Source organism: Phaethon aethereus, assembly GCF_964289735.1.
Source record: "Phaethon aethereus genome assembly, chromosome: 13".
Classification (NCBI taxonomy): domain Eukaryota; kingdom Metazoa; phylum Chordata; class Aves; order Phaethontiformes; family Phaethontidae; genus Phaethon; species Phaethon aethereus.
Window position 1 is genome coordinate 10535793 of NC_138589.1, and position 26363 is coordinate 10562155.

General features: G+C 41.4%; 1 protein-coding gene across 1 annotated transcript in view; it reads right to left on the bottom strand.

The window, feature by feature from the left end:
• Positions 1 to 10534: 10534 nt before the first annotated feature.
• TSHZ3 (teashirt zinc finger homeobox 3) overlaps positions 10535 to 26363 on the bottom strand; it is a gene marked incomplete at its 3' end in the record, with an annotated part of 62817 nt that continues 46988 nt past the window's right edge. The window contains exon 2 of the mRNA XM_082005552.1: positions 10535 to 13734. Coding sequence (XP_081861678.1) covers positions 10535 to 13734 — 3200 coding nt within the window. The remainder of the gene's footprint in view (positions 13735 to 26363) is intronic.

A 26363-nucleotide genomic window follows, 5' to 3' on the forward strand; every position in this document is an offset into this window, starting at 1 on the left:
CTCTCCAAATTTGCCTCCATCTTTCTTAATGTCACCAACTCCAAGAGAAGTTTTGCAGCTTGGAGAATTGTTTCTTGCTGCAGAAGTCACCTGACACCCTGACCTTTATCTCAACAATGAGAAATAGCATACAAGCTTCCTTAAAGAAAATGGTATTACATATATACTGTCATGTATACTTAGTGTCATGCCACCTGCTTGCCACATCAACCGACTACTTTGCCTTAACAGCAACAAAGCAACAAACAATAAAAAAGATGCTTTTGTGAGCTGTTGTTTAGCCAGTCTTATTGTATAACTTAAAAATACAAGAAAGCACAGCTGAGCTATTTTTAAATTCTATTAAAAACTAATTTTTTCCTCCCCACATCTCAAAAAAGCAAAGCAATTTCAAGAAATCAGAACAGACCAACAGAAAGCTGTGGGGAAACAGCACTATATATGCACTGTTAAGTAGATGTTAGCCAAAGCTACAGGGGGGTAAGTAAAATAGCCTATAATTACAAGAAAGAGAATACTGCATCAAGCCTTTATCTCAGGCTGAATGTTAAAATGAGCGTAGGACTACTTTGACAGGTCTGCGAGTCAAACTTCTCACAGGTAGCAACTCACAGGACTTGCCTTCTTCACTGAAGGCTATGAAGTCCAACAAGCAGTACTTCCTATGAGAACAGCCAGCAGGGAAAGCCAGAGGCTAGTGACATTAGGCACATACCTGCCTACCACGTAAGAGGCAGGAAAGTTCTCCAAACTACCTCTCAGCTTCTGTTAAACACTTACATTTCTGCCAGCTGAGGAGTGCCGAGCTCCAGGCTGCTGATGGTCTGCAGGTGAGATGCGGTGGGCTGAGCTCTGGAGCTCCTCAGCAGGTAGAAGGCAGGGGGCTTGGGGGGTCCGGCTCAAGCTGTGCTAGGGGACATCCTCTACCTAGGTTCAGGGAACCTAGGAGCCGTGGAGCCCCTCAGACCACTGTGGAAAGCCTTCTCCAGAATAGGGCAAAGTGTGAATGGAAGGGGCAGCTCTGGCTGCTGGGCTGCGTGCTGCGATGCTGTGGTCTCCGGCTCTAGGAGAGGGCTTGCAGCTGGGATGCTGAGCAGATGGCAGGCAGCACCTATCTGGGCTCTGTTAGCCAAGGGTGGTATCACAGATGCTTCAGCTAGTCTCCAGAGTATTTAATTTCTAGGTACTTGGTTATGTTGCTGCATGTCTGACCAGATTCAAAAAATCCCCACTTGGCCACCAGACCTTCGTGTCACGTGAAGGGCAGCCCGAGCGCCCAGCGGAGCGTTTCCACCCAGGGAATGGCCCTGCAGAGCAGAGGGGGCAGGTGGGTCAGAAGCCTCAGTGGTCTGGTGCCGGGTGTCTCTGATGGATTCGTGGCGTTTGTCATCCCCCATGCAACACCTTCTTAGAAGAAAGGTCTGAACGGGTTTGCCAGAGAACGCAGCAAGTGCCCTGTAGCAAGGATTTCGGAGGAGGGCAAGGAGGAACGTGATTGCAGAGCACGCTGCTTCCAGAGGAGTGTGCCAAGCTCTGGGCTGCATCCAGCAGAAGAGGGGTTAAAGCAGCTTTCAGAGTACAGGAACAAGGCTAAGAGGGAGTATTACATGTCTCGAGAGTGTTTCTATGGGATCAGAACTGTTTACAATATAATGTGCCTGCACCTGTGGGTTGGTGTGGTTTTGCCTGCTGTTCAGTGCTTCCTGAGAAGCTGCTAATACACCATAGCTGATGAGACTGCTGTTTTGATCTCTCCTTCCTTGGAATCTCTTCTAGTGCCTTTAATAAAAGCCCTATTAAGGAAGGACAAGTGGGTGCTTTGTGCTTCTTCAATACCTAATTCATATTTTTAACATTAAATACTCAAATGCATGCTCTGAATTTGTGCTTTTTTTTAATCTAATAGTTTCTTGCTGGAGACGTGCATACATTTTGTAGCATATATTTCTTTTTTTCCTTTTGTTTTTCAGATGTTCTTGTACCCTGCCCAAATCTTATGTCAAAATTAAGAGACACACTGAAGTCCTGTCATTCGAATTATTGATGGTAACTAGTCTGTCTGGGGGTGATGGCTGTACTAAAACACCCATTACATAAAAAAGAAGCATATGGCATTTACAAAATCTGGGCCAATGAAGAAGGAAAGGGTGATGTTCACTCCCCAAACAGGAGCAAGCATCTCCTGAGGGTTATCCATGGATTCAGTTCAGAGGGAGCTGAAGAACCTCATATATTCTGAAATCATGGGCGGTATGAAATCAGCGTAAGTTACAGCTGCCCTTAGGTGCTTTCTTTTGAGTGGTCAGTGCCACAATCATTCAGCAGAGCACATTGTTCTCACTGACTTTGGCAGAATTATAGCGGGTCTGTTTGCATGAACCATTGCTGAACAATTTATCTGATGTATTAATCATCTCTTAGATAAGAGTACCCAGACTGTAGATTTTTTTCTTGTAACCCAATTTTGCTCCTGTGGTCTGTTCTTGTTGTTGGGTTTTCACATGAAATTTTAAAATTGTCTTTTTTTTTGTAATGCTTAGGATCCCGGTGTCCGTTTTGAAGCACTGTGGGGTGCAGGCTACCACGGAGGAGTGCTCTGTAGTCTTCAGAGGCAACGGAGAAGTGCTAGTCTCAATTTCCCCCTCCTGACAGCAGCTCTGTTTTGGAAATTGATTTGTCTTCACGGCGGTGAATAAAAATCTTTCATCATCCAAATGCACATGCGAAAGGCAAAAAGTGAACATTTTACTAGAGATTGGAAGAATTAGCATAATTTATAGGGTTGGGGTGGCTTTTTTACCGACTTCTAGTAAACCCCCTGGAAGAAAGACCACACCTATGCCGCTAGTACCAACTCAGGCGAGGTTGTGGTGTGCTGAGGGCAGTGCCCCAGCCACCCTGAAGATCAGGCTTCCCTTCCCTTCAGCCAGCCTGCGCCATCCAGGGAGCCTCCTCTCTCCGTCCCGCACAGCCCTCAGGAGAGACGGACTCTCAGTCCCACCCGCCTCCCGCCCCACAGCTAGTATGAATCATTGCTGGTCTGTTTTTCATGTCCCCAAACTACCCCCAATACCTGGAGAGCATTGAAATACATTTCATAGCATTTCTCCATCTGCTCTGCCCTTCTCTGCAGCTCCGCGACATTGCACGCTCAACTTCCCAGCACAGTAAATGGGGATTAATGCGGAGAAGCGCGCGGCTGGCCCTGACCGGCCGGCCCCTGCCCTCCAGTGTTAATCTGCTGCTGTTTTTCCTGTTTGCCCTGTGCAACACAGCATCGGAGGTGGAGGTGCACGCTCTAGCCCCAGGTTAAGCCATCTCTTGCTTCGCAGTTACTGGTGTACCCCAATAATGACTTTTTTTAAGTGGTGTTTTAACTCCGGTGATTTCCAGAGACGTTGAACAGGGGGAGCCCATTCTTCTGGGCTCCTCTAAACACAACCCTGCGATGAATTCGTGTTCCAGCGCAAGCCAGAGCACGCACAGAAAATTTTCAGCCGTCCAGAGGTACAAAAAGCAGTAACCTTAGCCTGAAACAATTGCACTGAACTGAAGCACTACTCCTCTTTTCTAGATCTACTTTTAAGATCCCTGTCAAAACAGCCCTTCAAACACATTTGATTGGGTTGGGGCTCATCACGCTGTCACCAACTCACTTTTCATTAGGCTGTTGCTCTCTGTTAGCCTAGCCAAGCAGAAGAACTCAAACACATGCACAAATTAAATCGACATCCAAACTCCACCAATATACAAAGCAATTTAAATGATATTCATTAGAGCGATGACAAGTCCTGATGAGGCTTTCAGGAGCGGAGTCCTTCAGCTTCTGCCGACTCGGTTTCATGGTCATTGAGGCGTAACTGCAGTGACTGTACCTCCAGTTTAGAAAAAAAAAAAGCCAAGAATATGACTCCGCTTCCTGACACACCTACCTCGTTCTCCCTCTCGGCACAGGCTTACATCGAGCGCGGGCGTCAGGCTTTTCTCACAGTTCCTCACAAGCTCTGCATCGCACGCACGCTTTAGCAAATCCCCTTCCTCTCCCCACCACCTACAAACGCGCCAATTAAAAAGAATTCCATTTTCAAGTAATTTCGTTTCCCTTGGCTAGAAAGGTCACTAACTCACAATTATGATGGCTATAAACATGTTCCCAGTTTCCTACGGTGCAAGAATGAATGTGGCATGTTGAAGCTTAATAAAGAAGTATTTTTCATTGTTAATTTATACTAAAGTTTAAAAGTTTCTCCCTCTCCATTTATATTTTTGATATTAAAAAAAAAAAAAAAGGACACTATCTGCTCCACAGGGAGTGAAATAGGGCTGACAGGTCTAATATAGGCTTTTCCACAGCGCCAAATCATTTGAAATTCATTTCCCTTGTGACCAAAGGCCTTAATTCAGGCATCAAGAGGAAGGAAATCAGAAAATTAGCTTGCTATTTGGTTACAGAGTCCACTGCGCCACTTGCAAAGTTTAAGTGTATCAGGGAAGAAATGCACATGCTCGGCCCCAGCGGGGGGTGCGAGGGGCACGTAATCGTTTCAGCTTAGGTATGGACGACATCACGGGTAGACGCGAGGAGCTCCAGCACCCACCCGCAGCCCTGGCAGGGAAGGGGGGCCCTGACTGGCACTGCCATTTTTTTGCTTCTTTTTGCTTGCTCTACGACCACCTTTTTTATTTCTTGAAACAGGCAAAGAATTTTAAAACCATGATATACAGAAAATGTCTTGCTAGATTATTACTCAAAAATTCCTTTTTTTGCCTTAGGTTGTAATTTTTAATTTTATTTTCTAAAGACTCCTACAATGAAAGACAGGCACATTGGTATATAAGTATGATTCTCAGTTGCATATTTTCATTTCAATAAAGGTTATATATATGAACTCGGTGAGTGGTCTGGACATATCCATCCATCCCCAAAAGCCTATCTGACTTTAATTCTCTTAAAAGAAGATTATTTAACCCCAAGTGCATTTCAAGCTAGAAATAAGGTAAAGTGAACCAAGCAACAGCTGCTGAGGAAGTTAATGTGCCCCATGTAAATGTGGCAACACGCAGCTGAAAAACAAACCAACCAACCAAGTACTACCCTAACACGTAAGCTAGATACCAAGTATAAAGGAAGACTGCTTTTACATGTGAAAAAGGAATTTATGTACCACCACCACTGTATCTGTGCCTGTACTAGACAATGCATACAGCACATAAGCTAAGTATTAGTGAACCTTACGTCATCTTTTTCATGCTGAACATTTAGTTAAAATTATTGCCCCAAACCAAGGTCTGAAAACAGATTGTAGCCTCCCTGATTATTCCAACGCTTTCAGACACGTATAATGATCCGTTAATACATAATTCTGCTCCCTTCTGTAAATGACCCCGATTCTTTCTTCCTTCACTGGTAAAAAATTGACTTATGCAAATACTCTTCAGTGAGGGCTGTAGTATCATAGTCTTAAACATACACAAGCTTTTCATTATTATAGGGTAATTACTGAAAACTCAACAGAATTCCCTGCCACCACACCCCGAACAGCAGAGCCGCTTTCGTACCCTGAGATGGCAGCGCCATGATGGCGTCTCGTTCCCTCATTTACCTACAGCAGGTCAACCGAGGGCCGGGCGGCACGTCTTGGCACAAAGTCCCGGGAGAAGAGAATTCGCCAGGGTTTTTTGCTGGAGATTGTATGTATTTACTAGCAATACTAGCAATACCCAAGTGAGTTACACATTTGTATTTCCACTGCTAAAACAGTAACTGTCCAGTCAAGTATTAAGAATTTATCCTTTCCTAAGAGGACAATCCAGTGACTTTTTAAAAGCTGAGTGATCTTGAAACCCTATTCTTTTTCTCCTGCTTTGCTTGATAGTTCTAGTTTCATGACCATTCCCTGTATTTCAGCTCTGGGGAGCAGTGTGGGTAACACGCTACCTGGCAAAGCTCTAACGTATTCTTGTAACAAAAAGTTACCCAAACAAAGCAGGCAGAAGTAGTTGTAATAATTTGGGTTTTGTCGAGGAAATACATAAGGCTCTCTGGAGGCGTATTTTAAAATACAAAATTTATTAATTAAATTTAGCTTTATTACCAGTCTTCTCTGTTCCACTTGCATCAGTTACTTCTTTTTCTGCTGCAGCTGAAATAAGAACTTGCAAAAGAAACAAGGTTCTTCCCTTCAACACATGCCAGTATTTTTTTAAATCTCAAAGTATAGCCAAATTTTTTGCTGTCCTAAAATGCAGAGTCATATCTGTGTCTAGCTTTATATAGCAAGATACAGAGCCGTATTAAAAAGCAACAGATAATTCCCATACTGGTAACACTAATCTGCCTTGGTTTGGGTAAAAAATTGCACATAATGTTTACCTCAAAAGCGACTGCGTACAGGAAACAATATACTTCTGATTTTCATACAAAAAGAAAATATAATGAAAATTCTAGGAAGATCTTGGTTTCAGAAACAGTTCCTTACACCAGCTTAAAAGTCGTATTTCAGTTAATTATAGATTTCTTACTCACTAAAACTTAAAGATACGTTCACCGATTTTTTTTTTTTTTTTTTGCTAAATGTTGACTCCAGTGAACGGCTCTCTAAGATCTGGCATATTGATTTCTTGTTGTGAAGTGAGCTGTTCAAGCTCCATTTAAGATTTTCATCTTGCATGTAGCCCTGAGCACATCATAGCACCATAAATTAGTTAAATTGCACATTTATCACAAATGTTATTTTAAGATACTGCGTAAATGTGATGGCTGGAAGATATACAGTATGCTGCAACAAGCCACTACTTGGGTGGGGTTAGACCAGGGTCACCTTTATACACCTGTGATTTAAAGCTCTTCCACCCCAACGCAGTTTCATTTTTAAACTCTTTCTTGAGGCATTTTGTTTCCTCTCTCACTCGATCTGCATATTTCTAAACAAAATGCCAAATGCAAAGCAAGAGTCAGAACTCAGACGCGTATTGTAAAATCCTGCATCCACACCTTCGTGTGTGTCTAAAAGGAGAAAAAGGTCTCTCAACATAGCGAGGCTGGCGGTTTGGTTAGCATGCCAATGTACATATCAGAGTATGGATGAAAAGAACATTATTCTAGTTCATTGATTCTCTAAATTCTTTATAATGTGAAATCACATTGGTATGCCAGTCCTGGAGGTTCTGAAATGCAAGCTGAACTTTATTTTAATAAATTTGGGATACGCAGGTCCCGACTAGCCATTCCTTTGCAAAGTTTTAAGCGTATTTAAAAAAAAGTATTAAAAAGTCATTTCTGGTGCACACTAATGATATGGCTGCTCCCTGAATTTTTACCCGGTACGTCTCCTCGCTGCACGTTCAGAGCTAAGAAAGCGAGGCCCAGGTGCTGACTTTTACCAGATGAGGTGCAGCCTCATCAGTGGTATTTGCTGTTTGCCATCATCAACCTCTTATCTGCATTTGAAGAATAAGTAGAAGGCACGCTGCAAAAAGACTCCGCAGCCTCTGGCTTTTACTCCCTCCCACGTCCCAGATCGCAATACTGCATACAGAGCTTTTAGCATTACTATTGTAAGTCAATGGAGCATCTTAAAAATACACCGACTGACAACGTACGCAATAATCTGCCAGTCTCCTTACGTGTGAATTCCTGGTTTGCAAGCAAACACGGTATTTAAGCTGTTAAAATTTTCAAAGGAGGAATTCTCTGCTGTAGAGGTAAAAAGTTTGACTGCGTGTAGATTGAGATCATCTATTTGCAAAAAATGTGGACGGCCACCCGGGAGGCTTCGTGAAAGACTTCAGCTGGCCAGGCTGCCGCTCCTCACCCAGGGAGGGGACTCCGGGGATGGAACAGGCAACCAGCAGAACGGCGTGCGGCAATTTTATTGCTGGAATTTGAGCTGAGGCCATAAACATTGACACACAGATGACCTTAAACTCAGCTACAACCGTGAGCCAAAAGAGAAGGAGAAAACCCGGAGCCCTAATCACCAGTCCCATTCGCCAGGTCTGCTTAGCGGTGTTCGCTACGAACACGCCGTTACGTCTTTGAAGACGTGGTACCAGCCTTTACAATTACAGAGAAAGACAGAAAGAAGGAAAGAACGAACGAACCAAAGATTTAATTAGTTGCTTACTGGAAGACAGGGGATTTTTTTAAAAAAGAAAGGAAACTCTGTACATTTGACATTCGGATGCTCGTTATTACTCGAGACACGATTCTTAAGCGCAGTAATGGTGGTTTTGGTTCCCATGTAACCACCTCCAGACTCGCCTGACCGGCAAAAGACATTGTGTACGTGCATAGTAATATAGGTGCTTCGGAGATGCAAACTGTTTTCAGTGGTTTGGACGGGATGGCCTGTCAACACCAGTGGAAGCCCGTCATTATCAGCGAAACGCGCCCGCTTGTTTGCGTGCGTGCGGCACGCGCCTGTTCACCTTCCTTCCCCTCCCGCTATCCCGCACAACGGCAGGCAGGGCCGTCGGAGGACTCGCTTCGAAACCACCCAGTTTAAGGGATCGGTCTCGGGCGCCTGCCCCGGCCATTTGAGACCGCTGGGTAGCTGCGGAGGGACTGGCCCAGCCGCGGAAGTCCCGCCGGCGCGGGGAAGGGGCGCGAGCCGCGGCAGCCGCCCGGCTCCGAAGGCCTCCCTGCTCCCACGCGCCGCTCGTAAGCCCCGTCTTCACAGTCGGCCTTACCTGATGTTCAAAAAGGAGTTCTATCGCTCGTTTCTCTCTTCTGGGGGAAAAAATTCTGTTAATGCAGCCTTCGAGTAAGCGCTACCCTGCTCTTTAAACGCTAAAGTTCACTAAACTCCGGTGATTTATGTGCAGCTTTTGACTGCCAAGCACCTGGCAGATGAAGAAACCTACTCAAGCTTCAGTCATAAACAGATAGCATACAATTTAATTTTAATGTGCTCGTTAGTCGTAGCACATTTCAGACATAATTGTGAACGCAACACAAAATTATAGCAAAAAGACAATTTTAATGCTGCTGTAGAAAAAAAGGTTATATGAAGAGTCATATAATGGTGCTTCATCGTCAACAACAAAACAGGGCACAGAGTGCATTACAGTGTCTGTGCTGTTTACATGCCAATATTTTATACATAGATTCTCATATGGTGTCAGCTGTCAGTTACTTCTGCAAATTAACTGCCAAAAATGGAGACGAACAGAATCGCTTAGTGTGCTGGTAACCACGGGTTACCTTTCATATGCCTAAAGATAAAGCTGCAGTATGGAATCTTGGGAGAATAATTAGGCAGAACAAAACAGAAAGTTACCAACTGAAATAAAAAGGCATTCTACAATAGGAAATAACAACCGAGAGCGCTTATAAATAAGTAAAAGAGGTTATATCACAGAATGCCTCATAACTTTTAAGCAAAGTATTACAGTACAAACATTTTAAAGGCTTTATCAATGTTTAGGAAATACAGTACAAGTTTTTCAAATAGATTTAACCCTTTGAGCACTGAGTTTATTTTGAATTTTCTCTTTTTATGTTTTTATTTTTTTTACTAATAAATACCTTTAAAAGTCATGTTGTGCAAAACAGTTAGAATGCATGCCAGGAATGCAGTCCGTGGCTTCCGTTTCTTCAGACGGTTTAAAAAAAAAACAAAAAACCAAAAAAACAAATGATAGCAACACTAATAAATATGTATAATTTAAACATGAACCTCTATTAATATAGATGTACTGTATAGCAAAACAAAACAAAACATACTTTGCTTTAAGAATAATGTTTCTGAATACTTTATAAATGCTATCTGTGGTATCTTTCATCATATAATTTACAATGTTTGGATGTTAAAAGAAAAAACGTTAGATCTAAAAAATGAAATATACACTATATATAGGTAGAGTTTATACCTGGGGCTTATCAGGTACAAAACCCACTGTTGCTAAAAATGCTGAAGAAAAAGAAAATGGCATTAATCACAATCACACTTTTCATAAGAGATTTTGAAATCTATACAATATATACATCCATGTTTCAATGTGAAAATCATATTTTTAAATTTCAAGGTGTGAGACACCTCTGCATAAATGGAGGTTCATATTAGTAATCGGAACTAAGCTGGTAAGGGTTTAAAAAAACCATATCCATACATTTTTACCAAATTAATGCAAAAGTGCTTCAAAGTACTCAGAGGGCTAAAGATTATAGGGTGAGAAATACCAGCACACTTAGGTCACATGAAAAAAGTGCACCAGAATTAGTTATAAATGCTTAATTAAACTGTCTGTTAATGCATGCAGCTTGATGCATCAGAGGGATGCACAGCAACTAAATCCAATTTACACAAAGTTCCAAACACTTACCACTGCATTTTAACCTTCATATTTTACCAGTAACAACAGCTGATTATGCACCTCTATTTAAACACTGTACAGTTATACAAAACAGTTCAGCCCAGAGCGACTCTGGAATTAAAATAAGAACATGTGCCAAGAACTAAACAGTAGCTTTAAGGCGTCTTTGACAGTTTTCCTCAAAGCAAATTACAGTTATTTTAATCAAAAGCAAATGCTACTGCTTCTCTAACTCCGAAACATACAGAAGATGATCCTCTGGTGACTTCCCATGTGTTTTACTAAGATGAAGTTTAACAGCATGCTTGCTTGCAAAAGTCCTGTTACAAAGTTTGCACTGATAAGAAGTTCCGATATCTTCCTCTGGAGAGGACGTCACCAGTTTTTCCGACGGTGACTTTGCTTGTGCTATCTGATTGTTAATCTGTTCGCTGGACAGTTTGGACAAGTCTCTTAACCTGAAACCCAGATGCGATTCAAGATGACTGATATAAGTTGAAGGAGTTCTGATCTGTGAAGCACAGTCATTACAAAAGAACACTGGGTGCCCAGTGTCCAAATTTTTAAGGAACTTAGTTCCCCCCGTCCTTCGGAGCTGGTATTTCACATTGGCTAGCCAGTGGCTAATTGTGGTCATTGAAAGTCCCGTAAACCTGGAAATGTGCATTCTTTCTTGAGGGCTCAAGTCTGACATGATGTATTTTCCCTCTGAAGTCTGCCGTAAACTAGCTGCAAACTGGGCCTGCAATATGAGCAAGTGCTGAGGGTTCCAGTTAGACTGACGTCCCTTCCTCTTCTGAGCTGGTGTACTCTCTTCTGGTTCCTCTATTGTGGTACCATCAATGTCAGATTTCTCGGATATGCTGGAAGGTGTGGAAGATTTTGATGTGTGACTTTCTGTCAGGTTCTTCAGCATATCAGATATATCTGACAAGGCATTCTCGCGTAGCGGCGAGTTTGACATGAATGACACGACTGCAGATGTCTTTGCCGTTGTCACTGTAGATGAAGAAGATGCAGAAGATGTCGATGTGGATGACAAAAGCGCTGAACCCAAAGAGCAGCTTTTGTCACTCTTGCCTTTCGTCAAATCTATGGGTTGGTCATTGTTGACATGATAAAAATAACGGTCTAAGTGGTCTGTTTTTTTGGACTGTAGAGGTGGCGTGGCCACTGCAGCCTTTTCTGCCAAACTGTTGCTCATTTTAAAAAGCATGCTCATTGGATCCAAAGCGGGCAAAGATGGCTTTGCTGCCTTCCCAAGGTGGATATTCATGACAGATTGCAGTGCACTTAATGGATTTACAAATGGCTGTTCAGGAGGGTGATCAGTAATGATAGCTGTGCTGCTACTTAAAGAACTTACAATGGACTTAACAGGTTCTTTCCCATTTTCCACAGGTTCTACAGTTGGACTATCCTTACAACCATCTCTCTGAGGGACCGGGCTGTTCTGCTGGCTTTTAAAGCCACCATCATTGGAGGACTCCATCTTAAGAGGTTCACTGACTTCACTACTGCATGGCGAAGGTGTTGCACGCTTCATTGGAGAAAGCTTTCCCTCAGGCTCTTTCATTTTTTCCTCCACCTTAGCCACCTTCTCAGTGACTTTCTTCACCAATTCTTCCATGGCATGAAAGTTTGTTTTTGGCACAGGTGAGGTCTGACTGCTTGGTGGAGACACCAAGTGCTGGTTTTTAGTTGGTGATACTAGTTCATTGTTTCCAAACATTGGTTTTAATGGTGTACTCTTCCCAGATGAACCCAATGACAGCTTCATCATATTAGGCAGCTGATAGGCAGCATGAATGCTGGGGTAGCCACCCCAGCTTGGTGTGCCATTCTGGGCTTTGTTTATAGCTGATGTAACTGTGTTTTCTAAAGACTTCAATATATCTAATCCCCCCTTAGGGCTTTCTTCTAGGTCATTTTCAGTCAAGTAATGGTATTTTGAGGAGATATCATACTTCTCCTCATCTTCACTTGACTTTTCTTTGTCTTTCATTTTGTCATCAGCAATGCCTCTTTCTTTATCTACTTCTTTTTTTATTTCAACATTTAATTTAGGGGAAACACTAGAAGGTGTATTGGAAGGAGACGTAAAAGTGGTGGCAGCTAGTGGCACAGACTGGACTTTCTCATCTACTAAGGACGTTATTGTTGGTGTTGCTGGGGCTTCTATAATTGGCTTCCCTTTTTTCATGGCAGAGTTAGTGACTTTAATAAAATGTCCCGTCACCATCATGTGAGCCGTGAGTTCCTGCAGAGTGTCATGTGAGCTTCCGCACTCCATGCACTTCAGAATTTGAGATTTCCTCGCCTCAAAGTGCCAGGCATAGCTGGCACCATTCTGGTGACCGTAGCGATTATTTGGCGTAATGTAAGGATTAGAATTCTTTTGAAGGGCATCATTGGTATCTGAGATCGTTGCTTTTGGTGTCCCACCTGTGGAATCTGGAGAACTTGGAAGCTCAAGCTCCAGTGATGCTTTCTTTCTAGTAGCTGGGATAATTTTTGCTGCTACAGGGGTAACAGGTTCCTTCAGAGGCACTTTTTGGTAGTGTTTTGTTTTGATCATATGAACACTCAAATCCTGAAGAGATTCAAATGAATGACCACAGTACATACACTTTAATACTTTCTGGGCATCTTCTTTCCCTTCCATTTCAAGCAAAGAACGTTTACGAGGTTTGGACCATCTTTTGGGGTTATTGTTATCAGTTTCATGGTTGTCGTCTCGATAATGTCCTGTTTCATTCATGTGCACTGTTAATTCTACTAAAGTATCGTAGGCAGCACTGCAGTCTTTACAGCGGAATTTACTGGCTCCAGTAAATATAGAGCCATAAAGCTTACTGCTTTGTCTGTACAACTGAACTGTGCTAAAAAGACTCGGTTCAGGAAGAATTCTGCTCTGAGACACTTGCTGCAGTGTTTTAGCCATAGCAGTCTGGTGCCAGTCAAAGCTGCCACTTCCACAACTGCTACTGCTGCTGCTGCTACTGCTGCTGCTACCATTGTTTTTTTCTGAAATCGGCTGGTGAAGGTTCAAATTGAGATTGGACCAGTAGGAATTGGAGAGGAAGTTATTATATACGGCTTTCATTTGTTCTAAACTATCAGATACAGTAGAGTCCTCCAGTGGTATCGAAACCTCCTTGCTCTCTTCCTCGTTTTTAATAGAGCTGCTCTCAAAGTCTGCCATGCGGTCACTGGTCTCACTGATATGTGACTCACTGTCCATTTCGTGGCTAGAAAATTCAGCTGCTGGAGAGTTTTGGTAGCTTTGGCAGTTCTTACTGAAGTCTTTTTCTGGACATGCATATTTTGCTGAAGGCTCCCCATCAACTGCATTTTCATCGGGTTCCACATCTTCTTCCACCAGTGCTGCTGCTTTGAGTTCATCTGAAACATAGGCTATTATGAAGAGAAGAAAATGTAAGTTAGTTTCTGCTGATCATACTTTTGCTTAAGTGTTCTAGCCAAAGAAGTGCACTTATTTGTAAAATTAAACAGTTAAAATTTAGTGTTTCTTCAGAGCAAGAAAAAAAATCTGCTCTTCAAACATAATTTGCCACCTTATTCTTCTCAAGGGGCAACAGCTTGAAATTAAAACTAAATTTGAAATTAATGAAGCACATTCTGGAGGTGGCATTCATTTCTAAAGTAATAAATTACTTGTATCAACCTCAGAGACAGCAGTTCCTGTCTGTCAATTAATACGTCTTATGCTTCTCCTACCCTTAATGCATTTCTTAACAGACAGATTCACAATTTAAATTAAGCAAGCATTTTTTGCTCATTACAGTTTTGAGACTCAATCTTTAATAAATATAGAGTACAACAAACATAAAAAAATCCCACAAAGTAAAAAAATCCCCAGTTACAATAATAAAAAAAATGAGATTTTAAAAAAGTTATCATTATTAGTCGTATCGTATTTTGGAGGAGGAGACGGTAAAAGCAGGTGATGCAACCTTTCGAAACAACTCGCTAAGAGCAATTTGAGGATATTCATTACGGGTGTAACAAATGACCCATTCACATTTAAACATACTTTCTCAAGAAGAAAGCCCATGCAGAATTATGTCAGGAGCTAGTTCAAGAAAATTGGTATGCTGTACTCACTCTTGCTGTATAAATATATACAAGACCTTCCAGTGGACCTTACAAATGTCAAAGTGTTTGCTCTTTAGACTACTTTGTCAATATTTACTCAGCATAAGCTACACGGACACCCAACAGGGATCCTGTCTTTTTTCCTCCCTCAAGTAATGCAACTGGTGATGTAAATCTAAGATACTCTTCCTGAATAGGATAGTTGGGAACTGACAGTAAACACATTCTTTTTTTCCATGGTGCTTCTCTGCACGTATTCTACATGTACTAAGTCTACCTAAGTTTTTTTTCTTCAGGCAAGAAAACTATGTAAACACCAAGGGGGATCATTAACTGATCAAAATGATCTGTTTCTATATAACGCATTAAGTTACAGCTAAGCAAGAAAGCAAAAATAGAACATGACTTTTCTGTATTAAGTGGAATTTAAGATTTACTTGCAACCTCTCACAAATACAATTAAAATCTTTGAAAAAAAAAAACGCATTTCCAATAGACTCTATGGTTGAAGACACTTGACTTTTGACCTTCTCTGCCACACATCTGGAACATGTGGATATCTGTATCTTAAACACATTGAATAATCTATAGCTTGTTTATTCAGGCAATAGTGCAGAGGAGATAATGGTTAACATCCCAAAAAGACCTACTTTAACCCACAGAGTGAAAAATGTACAACAGTATAGTAGATATCACATATACAGTATTGAACCTTGCAAACTTCTTTCAGGGAAAATATGTTTAAATGTTATCAGAAAATCATAAGAGACAAAACAACTGTTAAAGTAACAATGAAATCAGGCTTTTATAGTTTCACATGGACTATTTCTTCATTCAGCTAGGAAATACAAAATATTCACTACTATTCTTTCACATGGATGAATGGTAGCGCATCTTCCTCCAAGCACGTAAAGTTACAATCTGATTTCAGAACAGAAGTTAAACCTTTGAAAGCACAAACATATCACATAAGAGCAACACACAATTGTGATGAGGTATTTCAGCTCAGATCATTTCAATGCAGAAAATTCATGCAGCAAGAGTCCGATTTTTAATGTTTGGGAGAACATAGTTTGAAAGAATTATGTTAAAAACTTTATTATAAGATCTTTTAAAGATGCTGATACGAAGATCAGACTTTAACAAGTAGATATACTCTAATGAAATACAGCTGTGCTGTTTTGCTCGATTTTATGCTTTTTCAAAGTATTTTGAAAGAATTCAAGAATCCTTATTTTATGTATATTGCACTCATGTGGGCAATTTGTGGTGAGGGTCAGTACCTACCCTGCAAATACTTGCAACGAAACCACTACAAAGAATCTAACAAGGTGGATTTCATTCAATACTTTCATACCCCTATGGATGGTACAGGATGCTTTTCATCTTAAGTTATTTGTTCCATCATGTTTCTGACCTCTATCAAAAACTTTAGCAAAGGAGACCAAAGCAGTTCAAATTACTCTCTAAAGCTGAAAAATTTTTCATAATTACTGATAATGTGTAACAACTGGCTGCCAGCTACCTCCTTCTCTACTACGCCGTATACTCGTGGTATGAGTAAGGAAGGATGGAAGAAAGAAGCGACAGCATGAGACCTGCCATCTGGAAGCAAATGTACCCTTTTTCTTTTCCACCTTGTGGGAACAGTTTCTTTTTTACAGCTCCCGTTCCCTTGCCTCTGTTGTGAAACTGAAGAATAATTCCCTTTTCACAAGGTAAAGGCAATCCAAGGTTATTAGATTAGGAAGATCTCGTTCAGACCCGCGGGCTGAGACGGCACACCCAAGCGCTCTATAAGCGTCCCTGTCCTTTGCTCTTTTTGTCCCCTGCGTGCTAGGCTGAGCGTCCCACCACCACAGCGCGTGCCACAGCCCCGGGCCCCGTCCCTGCACGCCACGGAACGTGCTCCTGGGACCAGTGCTCCCCAGAGCAGGGTCAGAGAATCAAGCCCTTAATTCGTGTGTTTTTCGTTACATTTTTATTTCTCTTACTGCTGAAATCTTATGAATTTTGTTTGGCCTGAAACACTTGTATTGTCACATTCACATTTTTTTAGGGAGTGACTTTTACATTAGGGAAAACCTCCAGCATGCAGCTCATTTAAATGTAAATCTATTTACCTTTCATGCTTTCTTTGCCCTTTTCACCAACTATCAAGCATATTTGCGTGTTAACCAGGAGCTGCCTCCTCTGTAGCTGTTCTCCTTTCTAAGCTCAAGTTGTGAAGCCAACTTGTGACACCAGTCTTCGATCTAGATATGCGGGAAACGAGGCACAAATGACAGTATGGAACTTAACCCCACAATCTGCAACTTCCACAACTGACAATTTGAACAACTCCCGCTCTCTCCCCTCCTGCAGAAAGGAGAGGAGGGATGAAACGTGACATTACCCCAACTTCCTCAACCAAAGATTTATGCAAGAGATGAGGATGCTTGAGGAAATATCTTAGCCTAAGACCTAAAACACGACCCTAAAATGGAGTTTATGACAGTAGCTTCTAATTTCTTATTCCAAGGGCCGGTCACCTAAGCACTTGCCTTCAGGGCAATATAGGGCAATCCAACAAGTCCCGGACCAACCTGCGATGGCAGATTTGGGGCCCGCTCAAAGGTTTTGCAACACCACTACAGGTAGCTTTGCAGTGGCCGACATGTTTCCTCCTCAGAAAACCCAATTAAATTGTTACCAGCGCGTGGGACAGAAGAGGAGAGCGGGCTAAGGCCAAACTTCAGTCCCAGGCTAGCCGGCAGTACGGGGCTCAGGGCAGGTGCTAGTGGGAAGGAGCCCATCTGCGGCCAAGGGCATCGCTGACCCCTTCCTTGATCTCCCACCAGATCTTGCTCAAGGGAGAGCGATGATCTTTATTCTGTCAGAGTACGGATGACGGAAACAGCTTCGTTGCAAGAGAAAGAAGGACAAGGAGGGCCGTAGCAGAGAAATTTCTTGTTTGGTTAAGTACCTACAAGAAGAGCAAAGAGACTATGAAAGTGGAGTATAAAATCAGGAGGTGACAGTAAAAAAATTTTTTTCACTGAGATTCACTGCCTGGTGGAGACACTGTCTTTAAGAAGCACTGTCTCCAGCCCAATGTTACTTCTTATAAAAAAATAGACAGACTCATAGTTTGATATTTTTCAAGTGTAGAGTAAATGTTTGAAACAGCAGGACATAGGTAAAACTGTTCTTCAATGCCTCGACAGCAAAGTATGAGAGGAAAAAAGCAACTTTGAAGGCAATTCTAATGACAGAAAAAGTTAATAAGAATGGAAATGAAAGAAATTAGATGGTTCTGTTTGGGGTTTTTTTTGTTTTTCCAGAGTAAAAGAAGAGAAAAAGAATTACAGTTCTCAAAAAAGTTTGTAGTTTACTTCTCATGGGGCACCATAACCCACAGGAAATTGCCTGCAAGTTGAGCAACGGTGTCACTATGACATAGTATTTGACAAAAATATATAGCTGTTCCCTGGTGTGGCCCTCAGTTTCTAGAGATGAGAATATCAAAGGGATTCAGAAACCTATTGCAGGTGCAGCTACGGAGAGGTTGAGAACAGAGAGTTCCCTCATTATTATTAGTTATAATTATTAACTAAACTACTAGGTAATAATGAAATTAACACATTTGATATCAAAACATAACAGTAAGCTGTGGTATAATGCGATTCATTTCCACACAAGAGGGAATTACCTTCATAACTGAGCTACGGATCATTTCTTTGCCAGTGGAAATAAATTGTGAACCATCACTGCCCAAAATGATCTACGTATTGTATGTACACTAATAAACACATATACCTGGCTCTACACAGACACCAGAGATCTACTGTACAAAAGCAGAGAAATATCAGTGGTCCATTACGTTTCTGCAGGCAGAGGAAGTCCCTGTGCAGCTCAACCAGCTGTTACTCTACTGATGTCCTGGGCCAAACTCAGCAATCTTCTGAGATGCTCACCAGTGCAACGGCTACTGGCTCGAACCCCAACTGCTAGAGGTCCTCTTCATCAGAAAGATGAGAAACATTGCATGGTTTTCATCCCTTCCATGGCAACATCCACCCAGTAACAGTCAGACACACACCTCCTTCAGTTTGTTGGAAATACAAAACCATAGCATTAAAGGAGAATTTTACTGGTCTCCAAAAACCAATTAATTGCACAATTCTTCCCGTATTTCCTGAAAAATGCATCCGAGACTATATATTTTGGCTTGGATCTACCCAAATATTTCATTTCAATACTTCTGAAATGTCTTGTTTTAATTATGCTTTTTTTGCCAAGACTTATTCTTTTAATTTAATTAGCTTACTGGGGTACATTTAAAGTAGAATATAAGCTCTTTGCTTGAAAAAGTACCAAAACATTCAAATAGTCTTTTCGCATGAAAAAATGCTTAACTACAAAAGCTTATCAAAACCATTGAGTTCCTTGGAAATATTTTGGCTTTAACCGAATACCTTTTTGTTAAAAAAATTATAACCAGCTTTATTATTTATTTATGCGTGGTTTAAAATCATCATGTAATACTAAGGGTTATTTCTCAAACCATCTGACTTTGAGCACATCTTGAAAAACAGCTTCTCAACCCTTAAGGAACCTGAACTCATACACATCGCACACTTGAAAAAAGAGAACACCAGAAAGGCACTGGGAGCAGGAACACTCCCAGTGCCTACGGGATGAGCGTTATATTCCCGGTGAAAAAACACAAAGGGGAAAAGGATCAGAACAGATCATGAAACGGAGCAGTGAGTAGGACCCGGCCAGCGAAACCCTCTCTGCAGCCTGACCCCGGCTCCCCACGCCGAAGCGCGGTGCTGCCAGAGTGCTGGCAGTGCACAGCCTCCTCCTAAACATCGTTCCCATTCCGTTTTAAAGCACACACCAGCCACCCAAGAAATATCCAGAATATTTTTTTTTAAATTTCAGTAATTGATGAAAAACCCTCAGTCTGAACTGAGGGGTGCAGTCTGAACCCACGTCAAGAGAAAGCCAACAGAGAAACAGCAGCACAGAGACGATTTGACTGTGCCAGTGAACCTTACTCACAAAATTAATGAACAGAGGCAAGAGAAAACCAGCTCAGTGGATGGAGTCAATCAAAGACCTAACGCAAATGAAGGCATATAAAAGAGTTATATTAGTCTGTTAGAAAACTCCCACTCCACAGGCCTTCCACTTACGGGAAGAGAGGCAAACATTTCACCCACAACATGAGCTATTTCTATACTGAGGCTGACTGATAATTCACATGTAACGGAAATTGCGTTTGAGACTTCACTACTTGGCAGAGACGTTAGCATATTCCTCATTAGGCGACAGAAACGGGAGGTAGGAGTGGCTGCCCTGTTTACACGAGTGGCAAATGACAACACCGTCTCTGAATGGGCATGGCAATACTGATTACCCAGCACCTTGACAGGAACATCATTCCCGTTAGAAGGGTCAAAGGTTCTGTTTCATAGAGGCAGGACTGTCTATTATGGGAGAGAAATGTTATTTCCGAGTGGAGAGGTCAGCACTTCTCTTGCACATTGGCTGCAGTCGCTGGTACCTCACACCGGAGTACGAACCTACTGCAAGACTGATTATTCTGTCCACTAGCAAGGTCAAGAATATTAATTTTGAACACGTTAATTTGATGTGATGTGCATGATTAATGCCTGTTTAGCTGTATTTTCGCAGCCTTTTCATGCCAACATCAGCGCGGTAAGCTATCGGGAATCGGTGTGGGTGGATGTGACGTAGCATGCCAGTCTAAGGGGTGGCTAGCGTTAGGCACTAGGAACTGCGAAGTGTACTCGTGTTTGTTCCTTCATGGAAACGCCGCAGCTGTCTAGCGAGAGCTCAGACACAGGCCAGAGGAAGCTAGCCGGCTGCTCTAATCCAGCATCCTGGACTGGTAATACACTTGGAGCAACTTCAGAGCGCTCAAATCAACTCTGAGTGTGAAGAGGTGAGAATTACACAGTGAAGAGACGGTAACAAGAAATGAGTTTCTATGTCATTAAAGTGTGGGCTATCTAAGGGCAGAACAACGCAAGTCTACAGCAGGCACCTTTTCCTCATGTCACTGTATTCCAAACTCCCCTGGGTTTTGTGTAGTTTAAAGGAGGGTACAGGATTCGGGTCTCCCATTCACTTTAGTCTTTACCCTGCCGTATGAAAAGTATCACACAGACCACCTACAAGTGAGAGAAAAAACCTTCAAAAATTCCTAGTAATTCTGGTAAAGGGAGGCATTCGTTTTTCTGAAACCAAATACTATTTAGATGTTTGTTAAATGAGATTCCTATGCAAAGATGACATTTATGTATTATCTCCTTCATTAAATACACACCTGAAAAAACAGGATGCCATAATATTAACTGATGGCTTAGAAACAACTTAGCACTATGGGACAGCATCACTCTACTGAGGTGTTCAAAGGTTTCGACGAGTCTTTTATTCTTCACAGCAACCCTGTGGAAGAAACGTTCTTATCCACAGTTTATAGCTGCAAACCTGGAAATCCAAAGAAGTTAAAAATTACTTGCCTAGTGCCAGACAAGAAAAAGTAAAGGAGCCTGTAACTCCTGTAGGTTAATATATGCGATTCAGCTATTTACACAAAACACGAGAAAATGGCTTAAGTTTGTGTTTCTGTTCCTATGCTGCTTCACAGTGTGTTTATGTGAGTACAATGTATGTGTATAATTGAAAATAATTGCCAGTTTTCAGCTTAAACAATTATTAAGGATAAAATACCCAGTGAAATTCCCACAGGTACACATACTGTGCACAACCCAGACTCTGTGGTTACAAATCTCCTCTGAGCCAACTCGCTGGGATCCAATGAATGCCGAATTCGCAGGCTGCCAGCAAACTTCTTTTCACAATGGGGAAAATGGGAAGAGTTTTTGAAGTAAGGAGAGGTATTGTCACAACTCTCCTCCAAAGACCCTTCTGCTCCCAGCACAGAGCAGGACTTCAGGTAAGCTGTGAACGCCTCTTCTACCAGAACCACGCTGGAGATGTAACATGATGGATCATGCCTTTCTCCTCTGAAGCTGTGCTCTACCTTGATTTCTGCCCGGGGCCTAAACTCCCTGAATTCAACCTGCTGAGCAGGGTTTTTCTAAAATCTGCTCAAATTATCCACCCATGAAACACAACACCACTTATTTCTAATGTGGAGAACAGCACATGATCCTATCACACTGCAGCGTGCTCTTCCATGGGTAGGGTTGCGTGAGGACTGGTCTGAGATTTGTCTCACTCAAGAGTCCATCATCACCACTTGCCGCCTTCTGCAAGAAGTTTTTGACAAGAAGGGATCTGAAGATTAGAAAACTTTGAGTGAGACTCAAGGTCCAACTTACTCCCACGTATAATGGAAAAAAAAGTATAGATTCTTAAAGACACTTTCCCACTTAAAACTTGCCTTCAGGTGTCATTATTGTACAGTTAGAAGTGAACGACACGTGTATGAGAAACTTCCGGGGAGCAACAGTTCAGAGACTATGCCTGGTCAGGAAAAACAGATTTTTACGGGTTTTCTCCTAAATTTACAGTCATACATACCCAATGCAATTGACTTCCAAAAGTACCACAGCTGTAGAGAAACTGGGGAACAGTTCGTGTCCCACTGTACGTGCCCACAGTTGCTTACCAGAAGCAATGCAGGATCACAGTAATCATGTGGAAGGGCTGAGAAACACCACGGACTCCCATGAGGACAAAAGGACCTCCCTTGCTACGGTATTTTCTGGACTCAGCCCCCGTCCCCCTTTGCACTCTGGGGGAAGTGGAGATTTTAACACTCCCTATGAGCATAAGCTGGAATTTCTGGCTGATCCTGCTGAGAAAGGAGGGAAAAAAACCTTCTTGGCCTTCCCTGCCACCACATAAACAACCTTTCACAAGCACCATCAGGACTAGATCAAGTAGGCGAATGCGTAACAGGGCCTGTGAGCACCCGTTGGGAATTCTCAACTGCTGCTTGCTCCGAGTCAGTTCAGGGCGCTGGAGTTCCCGTGTCATCGCCATTCACGCGGCACCTTCCTCCTCCTCCCCTCCACACTCCCGGGGAGGGATGCCCTTCCTGCAGGTACACCAGAAGTTACAAATGAACGTCATTCGCAGGAGTTTAAAGTTCCTCACTACCCGCCAGGAGCTTAAGGGTCAGCGAACCAGCCACAAAGGGGAAGCACCACCATGGATTCAAGAGCCAGGCACAAACTGTCGAAACAAACAGTTCACAAGCAGCCCCCCAGTCTGAAAACGTCCACGTAAACTAACAAATACAATTAGGATCTGCATTAGTAACAGAAGAAAACATCTGCTGTATAAATTATTCATCACAAATAGCTGTGATCCGCTCTAAGTAAGACAAAACTGGTTTTCCGTTGGTTTGCAAGGCAGTTGCTTGGTGTAAAGTACTACAGACTTGTTAAGAGTTTCCACTCCATGCAAGCACATAGTAGAGTGGGAACTAAATGTTCAGAAGCAGAGAAAACAGCTTTGACCCTAATTTTGATTTGGGAGGTGAATTGTTTTTTGGACTCTGTAGAATTTGTCTAAGCACAGAGTTACCATTTCCTCAAATGGACAAAAATATTTACCAGAATCCTCAAAGAATAAAAAAAAGTTGTTGGTTTTTTTTTTTAATAAAAATCGGTATCAACATCCTGGTAAGATGAAGCCAAATTCTCTCACACAGTGACACAATCTCTGCTCCTGATCAGCATTTGGGTGGCATCCTTTAATCACTGAAAAGCACACAGGGCATTCAACAAACTAATAGAAGATTCACAGCCAACTCCAGGATAAGCAGGCATGAGCATAAAAGTTCTCAATATGGCTCTAATAGCTCTTAATTATTATAATCCTTCACTGAGCAAACAGATGTTGTAAGGGAACTTTAGTTTCTTCAAATGCAGTAATCAAACCATTCTGCTTCTGCCCTGCCTCTTTTCAGGAAATGCTTTGTATAGTGGAGTGGAAACAGCAAACGTAGTGACAAAATGACCATTTATTTGTCACAGAAATCTGTTTCTCAACAAAACCGATGTTGTCATTTCTCTTTATACACATTTCTCAGAGTCTTCTGATTATGTTTTAACATCTTTTTAGACTAAGAAAAGAATCTTACCCCTTTCTGTAATCTTCCCGTATCTTTGACAGCTCCTAATCTGTCCACATCTTACAAGTCTTACAGTAAGCAGAACACTAGCTTTGTATTCGTGTTTAACTAGACTAATACTGACACACATCTCTCCAGCTGCAGCCTTCATTGTGAAATTTTTAAAAAGCAAGTTTTCACCTAAAATGCTTCACTATATTACAGTGAGTCATTCTACTTGGAGATTTATTTGTAAATGATCATGACTACTTAAGACATTCAAAATGTACCAAAAGACATTCAACCTGATCTTTCGTTTTTCTTGCAAACTTGAAATTCCCACTGAAGCCCTTTACACAGTAGTTTCAATGGCTATTTTGGTTGCAGTGCCTCCTTACAATAAACTCCATACAACTGTATGAATGGTATAGTAGAAAACCAAATGATTTCAATCACAATTTCAGCTACTGTGAACTTGTACTTACAATGAAGTTTCTCCACAAAAAAAAAAAAAAAAACACAAACAAAAAACTTCATTGTGGGCCAACAAAGCTTTGTGCCCTTTCACAGTTTTTATTCAGCCCTCATTTAAGAAAAACAACTATTGACTGCAATATGAATCTTAGGACTTGGAGAGAGCAGAGATTCTAAGGATTACCTCTATGAGACGACCCCAACTTGTTTTGTATGTAGAGCAAAAAGAAGCACTGAATATTCATTTCACTCATTTGCCAGCTATACTAATATACGCTTTTTGTAAATGAGTCTCTATCTAGCGCTAGCTATTGAACGGAAGGGTATTTGTATAGGTGGGGTTTGTGATAATACCACACTAAGATAATGTGCTGGAAACAAATGGTTCACTGATCCCCGAATAGAAAATTTGCTGGAAACCCTGAGAACTAGATGAGGGGGAGGGGATTAAAATGTCACTTCAGAGCCACCAACCAAACTCTTGTCATTTTTAAAGATGTTCCTGTGCCACAATATGAACAGTTTATAGCCACGATTGTGAACATTCAATGTCATATAAGAAAAGACACTTGTCAAGAGCCTTTCCCTTACAAGCCCCCTCATCATGACCTGTGTTAATGAAGTTAATTGAATTTAAGATCAATAATGGTTAATTATTGCAATTTGACATTCTGAGATAAATGGCTTTAAGACAGAGAAATGTGTGTGTATGTGAATTCTCTCCAAAGAAGGTGAACACATTACAGCCTAAGAGGGATCACACAGTCCTTCCATTGATCCTGGTACAATCTGATCGACCTAATCCTCTGATGAATGTGGGCTTTTCACAGCTACAAGTAAATGTTCTACAAGACTACTCTAACCCTTGTCACTGACCAAATCTATATGAGCTGTACACTAGAAATCTATTGAGATAGATTAAAGAACTGCTGTAGAAACAAGAGATGCTTCAATAAAGATGAAGGCTTATTATATTGACTATCAACGTTACATGCAGTACGTAATTATGAATGCTTATGGATCATAAGAGTTTAATTTTGGTCAGTTAGATGTAAATGATCATAACTGAACAATAGCATTAAATTTCAAAAATACCAGATTAAAAAAGTCCAACGACCGTGTTGAATTTGATGACTTATACATGAATGTTCAATAAGAAAGTGATTTTAGTCATCCTCGAAATGTGCAAGAACATGCTCGCAGACAGGTATTTGTTTCATAAAGTCACTCATCAACCTACTTCATTTAGGATTTTTTTTAAGTTTACTTTCACAACAGTTCCTCAACAGGAAGACACTTTTTCAAACGTGTTAGTAATGATATTCTTACATGCATACTGAACAAGTTAAATGACCACTTACAAGATTTATAATGACAAAGTAAATGTCAAGGAAAAAGTATTACTGATTGCAGAGCACTGACAATAAAAAGCCGCTGAAGAGTTCTGTCAAAATGTAAGATTATGCAAAAACACTATTGAGAACACTGCTAATCATCTGCTCTTGTCAATGACTTGAAGGGTATCTGACAGCATATTTACATTAAACACATTTCAGTAGCAAAATCCTTAATGCTGTATCAGAATATTTTCATTATCATTAGAAATCCTTCAAAAAGTCCTTTTGCAGCAGAACATTACAGCAGCAATGATGTAATATCTATCTCTGTATCAGGTAGGGGTATCTATTTCATGCTATTATAGCTACAGAACATTTGAAATAACATAACCAAGGACTAAATATACATGTAAGGTGGCAATCTCGTGTTCCTGTCCCCAGCGTAGGGTAACAGCTTTGTAGGAGACTCAAACTAAAGCGCAAATGGATGATCCGTCTTTGTCCAGCCATTCTTTTAGCCTTTTACTCCTCGTGTGACTGTATTTTATTATGGCAAAAGACATTATCAAGCAGACATTTTTTCTAAATCTTTGATTGTAACTTGCAATTCAGCTGCTTTACGAGGAGTCACATTAACCACCGATACCTTTCACCCGCAGTAGAAACTTATTTTAGTTGTGTCTATCTTATAGTTTATGGAACCCTTCCTCCAAAATAGAGAAATAAATGAAACGTAATGAAAATGAAATGTTGATCCTTTCCAAGCTTCGGCAGGCGTTACTAAAAAAGCATACATAACCCTCTTGGATGTGTAAAACAGTAAGCGTGCATAAAAATGGACAGAGCGTACGCGCGAGCTGCCTTTCAGAGGAATTCATTGTGGCTTAGAGGAAAAAGAAGGAAAATAATCCCCAGTCATGACTTGCAGGATCAGTTTATGGTCCTTGCACCACTTTTGTTGCAGACAGCGTACTTAAACTCAGTTTTACCCGTCTGTAAAAGGGGAAAAGAGT